This window comes from Apostichopus japonicus, chromosome 19 (genome assembly GCF_037975245.1).
Source record: "Apostichopus japonicus isolate 1M-3 chromosome 19, ASM3797524v1, whole genome shotgun sequence".
NCBI lineage: Eukaryota > Metazoa > Echinodermata > Holothuroidea > Aspidochirotida > Stichopodidae > Apostichopus > Apostichopus japonicus.
Window position 1 is genome coordinate 16,619,290 of NC_092579.1, and position 8,076 is coordinate 16,627,365.

The 8,076-nt window shown below is 39.5% G+C and overlaps 1 protein-coding gene across 1 annotated transcript; it reads left to right on the top strand.

Annotated features, from left to right (window-relative positions):
* Positions 1 to 3,878: 3,878 nt before the first annotated feature.
* Positions 3,879 to 7,493, top strand: LOC139959982 (alpha-1A adrenergic receptor-like). Its single transcript, XM_071957949.1, has 2 exons — positions 3,879 to 4,882; positions 5,842 to 7,493. The coding sequence occupies exons 1-2, from the start codon at positions 4,158 to 4,160 to the stop codon at positions 6,191 to 6,193; spliced, it is 1,077 nt and encodes a 358-aa protein (XP_071814050.1). The 5' UTR covers positions 3,879 to 4,157; the 3' UTR covers positions 6,194 to 7,493.
* The last annotated feature ends 583 nt before the right edge of the window (positions 7,494 to 8,076 follow it).

Below are 8,076 nucleotides of genomic sequence, written 5' to 3' on the forward strand. Positions count from 1 at the left end.
TTCTGCTTCTCGCTGTTGGGGAGGAAGGCTTACAGCGATACAACAGCTGGATTTTAACAGTTGAAGAATCAAAATGTGCCACTACCCTTTTTGGAAAATTTATGGCACAGCTAGAACCAGCAGAAAACTTCAGAATTGCACGACTGAAACTGCGAAACTACTATCAACAACCCGGCGAAAAGCTTGATGATTTTGTCAACCGTTGCAAGCTACTTTCAAAAAAATGTGATTTCACGAAAGAAGGAAGCGGACGAACGTCTCGTGGAGCAAATCATTGCTAGTACTCCAATTTCTGAATTTCAGAAAGAACTCTTGAGTCAGCCAAAGAATTTACGATCCAAAAAGCCTTGGAGCTTGGTCGTAGATATGAAGCAGCTGCAGCACACATCACTGACATACAAGCTATGCAATCGAAGCCAACTTCTCAAATTGCCACGATCAACAAGAAAGGCACTAGATGCCGGAACTGTGGTGGTGATCACGTCAAAGGTAACTGTCCCGCACGAAACGATCATTGCAGAGCATGCGGAAAGATGGGCCATTGGGCCAAGTTATGCCTCACAACAAAGTTTAAAAAAGGTGGGCAATCGAAATCAAAGTCAAGACAGTCTCATTCCAGAGGGGCACACAGAAGTCGTAACAACTATGACTCCCACAGTAATAACCAGCCACGTACAAACAAACATATCGAGTCCATCCAACAGTTACCGGACAGAGAGGATCAGATCGTAAAGGAGCTGGAATCATTTTCCTTCAGCTCTATCAAGGTGTCATCAATGCACTCTTCAGAAACGAGAAATCAAGTGCATGCCAACATCGACATTAAGCTCAACAACAAGCCAGGTGTTCACTCCCTAAACATAAAGGTGGACACAGGCGCAGAAGGAAATACCTTACCCATGAGAATCTACAGAAACATGTATCCTGAACATATTGATCATACAGGAAAACCAACACCGGGCATTCTAAAGGAGACAAACTGTGTAATAACTGCATACAATGACGAAGTAATCAAATGCTTTGGGACTACAACACTCGGCTCTCGTTTCCAAGAGGAATGGCTCCAAACAACATTCTTTGTGGTCGACGTAACGGGTCCAGCAATACTAGGATTGGACTCTTGCAGGGATCTACACCTCATCACCTTGCACTGCGCCATAACAAAGGAACAATCAAACATCAACAGTATTCAAGACCTGAAGCAAGCCTATCCAAATCAGTTTGACAAAATAGGCGAATTCCAAAATGAGCACAAACTTGTCCTGGATCCAAATGTGCCAAGCCACATAGACCCACCAAGAAAAACACCAATCGCTCTCCGAGGAAAGATCAAACAAGAGCTGGACTCAATGGAAAGCCAGAGCATCATCAGACGCATCGATGAACCAACCGAGTGGGTCAGCTCCCTCACGTACGTCACAAAGCGAGACGGAAGCCTAAGGGTGTGCTTAGACCCAAAGCATCTCAACCAAGCGCTCATAAGACCTATCCACAAGACACCAACGCTTGAAGAATTAAACCACAAGTTCTCAGGGGCAAAGGTGTTTTCGAAACTCGATGCAAAAGCCGGATATTGGGCGGTCAAACTCGATACCGAAAGCCAAAAACTAACAACATTTCAAACGCCTTTTGGGAGATATTGCTTCCAACGCCTACCCTTCAGTCTAACAGTAAGTCAAGACATCTTCCAATTAGAAATGGATAGAATTCTTGAGAGGTGCAACGGAGCATGTGGCATAGCTGATGACATAGTAATATTTGGGAAAACGGACAAGGAACATGATGAAAACTTAATCAGTTTCATGGAACAAGCCAAGAAACATGGCTTAGCCCTCAACTCAAACAAGTGTGTCGTCAAAACAAACAGCATTTCCTTCTTTGGAAACGTTTACACCAGCCAGGGCATACACCCAGATCCAGCAAAAGTCGCAGACATTCAGTCCATGACACCTCCAAGTAACAAAACAGAACTCCAACAGTTTCTTGGAATGATGACATACTTGTCCAGTTTTGTAAAGGACTTCAGCAGCAAAACATCCACACTCAGAGATCTACTCAAAGCAAACACAGAGTTTTTGTGGGAAGCTCACCACCAATCCACTTTCAATCAACTGAAACAGGAAATTTCAGCCTCATCCTTGCTTCTGTACTACGCCTCAGAAGAACCTGTGTATCTACAGTGTGATGCCAGCCTCAAAGGACTCGGGGTGGCGCTTCTTCAAAAGAATGGGGATGGATTTTTGCAGCCAGTGGCATATGCAAGCAAAAGCCTCACTCAAACAGAGCAAAGGTATGCCTGCATTGAAAGGGAACTGCTTTCAATTGTTTTTGGTTGTCATCGTTTTCACACCTACCTGTTTGGCCGAGATTTTCACGTGATCGCAGATCATAAACCCCTTATCATGATCACGCAAAAGCCACTCATATCAGCGCCGCCACGTCTGCAACGCATGTTGGTAAAACTTCAAGGTTACAATTTCACCATCGAACATCGCTCGTGGACCGACAACCAACTGGCAGATGCTCTGTCAAGGTTTCCCAACCCAAGAGAGTCAACAACCATTGACCTTGACATTCGAGTCGACTTAGTGAGGTTTCCAACAGAGAGCTTGGTACAGTTGCAGAGGGAAACACGACAAGACCCACTGCTCCAACAACTATCAGAGATCATTACACAAAGTATCTCATTATAAGGAAAATTCCTGGAAACTGTAGCAGTCACGCTGTTATCATTGCCATGAAACAGGTATTCAGTGAACACGGGAAACCAGAAAAGGTTGTCAGCGACAACGGACCTCAGTTTGCCAGCGAACTCTTCAAGCAATTTGCAAGTGGGTGGAGTTTCGACCATGTCACTTCATCTCCAAGGCGACCACAAGGCAACGGATTCATTGAGCGACAGGTCCGTACCGCCAAGTCAATCTTGACAAAGGCCAAACAATCCAACACAGACATCCACATGGCCTTACTAATGTGGAGAACAACTCCTGTTAGTCAGACTCTAACCAGCCCGTCCAAAATGCTAATGGGAAGGACACTTAAGTCAATACTTCCAGGAAAGTCCACAAACCCCAGCCTTAACTCAGAGCACATTAAGGAAGAACTGGAGATAAGGCAAGACACACAAAAGAGGCATATTGACAAACATGCTCTCCCCCAGACACTTCCACCACTTTACGCAGGTCAACACGTCCATGTGCAAAACCAAGACACAGGACACTGGTTCCCTGCCACAGTAAGGAACAAAACTGCAGAACCAAGGTCCTACATCATTGAAACACCCAACGGAAAAGTAGTGCGAAGAAACCGTCAGCACATCAGAGAAGCTGCAGTCTTACCCACATTTCCGTCAACCTCCAATACAACGGACTCATCCCATCAATCAGGCAACGCAGACCCAGCCAAGCATGTGACGTTCTACACACCCACTGCTGAGGCATCAGGTGACAGAAGCAGATTTGGAAGACTTCTTCGACCACCTCAGAGGTTCTCGCCAGATTGATCACCCTTGTAGACATTAAAAAACATAGCCTGATGAACATAGTTTTGTTTTATTTGCTAACCACCTTCCATATCTATTTCACTCAGCATCATCTTTTCTCGTTATTAAATTCTTCAACATATCAACAAAAATCTTTTGATTTACCTTGATTCCATCTTAAACTGAAAAAGGGGGATGTAACATAATCATACTCGTAAGAAACTCTTTAATACTTTCTCTGTGATTCTACACAGACTCTGTAAAACCCGATTGTCAATATACACGATTAAGACACACATCGATCCTCTCTGAGTCTCTCTTCCATCATATTTGTATAGTCTTACCAGACATCCAACTTTTACACTTTGGTATGGGTACTCTAATTCTAGACTACACGGAACGACGTTATTCAAATTCCTGAATCGGAATCCATCATCATTTGGACTCAGATAAAGGTCGCATTATTCATTTTTACGTACAGTTTTCTCCGTCATATTTCTATTCAAATAATTCTTAGGCCTATTTTCAATGAGTTTTATGGCCAACTTTTTTTATTTAATAACGAAGTTTGACTTCTCTTCGCAGTGTTTTATGTTTACTTGTGTGTTGGGAGTTCCAACATTTACCATTAACCCTATCATATAATTTTTTACGGCGGTTCAACCTGTTGAATAGGATGGATAGCTACCATAGCATGAACGAAAGTAACTACATTACACCAAACACTAACGCTAGGATCACAGGCGTAGCGAATGGTGTGTTCTTTTTCGTTGGAATCATCGGTAACGGTCTGGTTATTCTAGCAGTTATATCTTCCAAAAAGCTTCAGACGTCAACCAATGCATTCATCGTAAGCCTTGCTGTGACTGATGTCTTAGCAAGCTTGACACAACCGATATATGTTGTTGTGAAGTGGATCAACTTTTATACGCCTCGATTGGAAACTGTTTGCCAGATTGTAACGCCTATCGCTACTACTTCAGTTGGTTGCAGCTTTCTAACAATAACGGTCATCGCCATTAACCGTTACACGCTCATTGCAAGCCCATATAGAATATATCCAGCGCTATTTCTTGCAAAGATGAATATATTGTGGATAACGCTGTTGTGGGTCATATCAGCTTCTGTGGTGATTTTACCACCTTACGTATTTGACTTCGGTAAATTTGGTTTCGCTCGAGATGAACACACATGCATCTCTGTTCCTGAGCATCCCTCGACAAAGCTGTATGCTCTTCTGGTGGTTGCAGTGTTCTATCCTCTCCCACTCCTCACCATCGTCGTTTGTTACGTGGGTACCTTCATCCGCCTCTTTGCTCACAACCGAAGAATGAAGGCACACAGATATGCTCAACGGACTCAAAGAACAACTCCTGGTAGATTGAACACAACCAGTAACAGGTAAATAATGAAAAATGTTGGTAGACAATCGCACGATCCACAGACATCCGACGGATCCTTCGACCAACGATGGACCAATCGATCGAAAAACTGTATGGTTGAAAGGATGGAAGTGATCGACCAAGCTGTCTTGCGACTACAAAACTGACTGACTCAACAACTGACCGACTGACTCAACGACTTAACGACTGTTTGACCGACAGAGTGGCCTGGCGACTATTGAAAACTTGAACGATTGATTGATTGCCTAAATTATCGATCAAAAACGCAAAGAAGAATGATAGACCCACCAACTCAGCAGACTGACTGACAAACGGACTAACTATATCAAAAGAACAACCGACCGAAATATCTACAAATCTATTGAACAGCAGACAGATAAATCGATAGACTGGGCCATATTATTGGGAAACATAAATAGTTGAGGTATTAAGTTGTACATAATTAGTCCGCCAAGTATATGTCTATGACTATAACTAATTACAAATAAAGTACGTATAAGTAATCCTACAAAAGCGATTCGTTATAAGCCGTTTGGGTTCACTATTAAAATTCTAAGTGTTCTTGGGACAATAATAAAGCAAGCAATTTGATTTGATACAAAAGTGTCGTGCGCTGCTGCATGACAGCTGTAAAAATATGCATTGACCTCTCTCAACTGCTCCTACATGGGCTAAATATAGGCTAAATTTCGAACTGGTGCATTTAGCTGTTAATATCGTTACATAGCAAATTATATTTTAATATTATACTGAATATTATTCTTCCTGCAGTCATATACAGACGTATGGCTGCATGTACATGTGTACATTTTGAAATGAAACTTTGTTTAGATATTTTGACATAATTTGTATTAGTTAATCAATTTTGCAATTTCAAGACATTCACGTTGTAAATATATGTTATATTTCACATCAATTTAATTTCTTTATAATTTCTTTTCGTTTTTATGTTAAAAGTTTGGATATTGAAACAAAGAACGACAAGAAGACGCAAGCGCAGTCGTTCATCACGCCCGTACAGATTCAAGTCACTAAGAATATGTTTATCATATTCATTGCTCTCGTGGTTTGTTTTACACCGCACACCGTGTGTTCGATATTACAGGAATGTGCAATTGAGGAATACACACGAACTATCGCCGTTGCGAACAGCATCATCAATCCGATCATATACGGTTTTAAGCATCCTGTGTTTCGTGAAGTGTTTACCTCCCTCATAAAACGCAAAGATGTCCCTCAGCCCTCTTTCATCTGGAGTAGTATAAAGAAGAAACGGGTGGTGGAACAAACCGGAAATTCTTCGTTGTAGTCTGGCTATAATATCTACGGTAGTGGATGTCAAAAGTCGTGCATTTTGTGTGCAGGTTGCCAAATTCTCTTGGTAACATACTCACCGACCAAATGGAAAATCATAATGTTACAATTGCATGAGTAATTATGAATTCAGTAGTCAAACTCAGAATGTTTGCAAATGAAAGTAAAAAGATAACAGGATGGAGTAAGAAATAACAAAAGTAAACAAATAACGTTATATTTAGGGGAAATAATAATATATATACCTACGCATGTACTGTAATTTGTATGAACCATATCAGTGATGAATTCTTTTGTATGACAGACAGTCATTATAGTAAATACACACATATATACTATATTTTGTCTGAGTTTGTATCATCATATGCTCCATACGGTATAAATACAGACATATTTTCCGTATTGGGCTAAAATTTGCATAACGCGGTAATTTACAAACAACCACAATGGTAACATAGATCTCCTAGTATGAAGTGTATGGTTCAATAATGTTTTTAATATGCTTGACTTAACTTTGTAGAAGGAAAATGGTCTAAAAATTTGCTACACATGTTTATCGATACAGGTTACTCACTGCTTAACATGGCAAGAAAAGCGAAAAACCTGAAACATAACATGGGAGTATAATGCCACTAAATGAGTTTGCGGAATGGTATTTCCCATATATTATATCCATACATTGGTATATGGAAACTTGAATTTTTCGTCCTATCTTTCATTGATGCACACAGGTGATTAGAAAACATCATTGGCTTATTTCAATGTTTGTATGTTTTCTTCTTGAAATCTCCCCCAATAATAATAATAATAAAATAATATATATAAATAATAATTAGATTAATCAAAACGATAATGTTTTACTAACATGATAACGAACATGATATACAATCGACACGTAGCCTACACCTAAGAAGTATTTTCTTAAGTATTGCAACGACAACCGATTTTGTGATATCCAAAGTACTTTTATATACAGAAGGTGATAGACTTTCAGTGTGGGATATAATTTCTTCTAAACTACATGAATGTCCAGATGGAGACATACCTTTGGTATCATAGTATATTAACTCTAAACTGCCTTTGTATAAAAGTGTCTGCCCAGACCTTTTATATAGCTTATTATGTATAAACTTCCTTAATGTATGGAAAGAGAAGGAAGTTTGGTAATATGGTATATTAACTCTAGAATATACTTTTGTATAAAAGTGACTGCCACAGAACTTGTGTATACTAGCTTATTATGTCTAAACTTCCCTAATGTATAGAAAGTGCATGAACTTTGGTATAGGTACTTTAATTCTAGACTACCTTTGCATAAAAGTGACTGCCACAGAACGTGTGTATCCTATCTTTTTATGACTTAACTTCCTTAAAGAGAAGGAACTATGGTATAGTATGCTACTTAAACTCCAAACTATTGTTGCATAAATTTAAAGTGATTGTCACAGAACTTGTGTATTATAGCTTGTTATGTCTAAACTTCCGTAATGTATAGAAAAAGACATATCTTTGGTGTTATGGAATATTATGTTTAAACTTCAATAATACACAGAAGGACACTCGGAGTCGTGTTTTTGTTCATTTCTTCAGTGTGAAATCATCAAGGAGATATAACCTGTTTTTAAACTTAAACATGTAATATAAACACTTTGGTTTGTGTGATGCATGGGATTTAACCCAACATACATTAATATGTCATAACTTCATAAATTGTATTTGGACGCAAAATTCTATTAGAATTTCACTTCAAACGAAAGAGAAATGTGCCTTTGAAACCTATGATTTTATTCTAAACATTTTAATATTTTAATATATTATTTAATATCAAATCTCGATGTCCTAACCGTCAGGATGAATTGTTTTGGATGCGATAAATCA

Excerpts from the sequence above, each read along its gene's own strand:
- LOC139959982 (XM_071957949.1), top strand. The coding sequence starts at position 4,158 with ATGGATAGCTACCATAGCATGAACGAAAGTAACTACATTACACCAAAC. Across the intron at positions 4,883-5,841 it reads TTGAACACAACCAGTAACAG|TTTGGATATTGAAACAAAGA; the intron begins GTAAATAATGAA and ends TTATGTTAAAAG.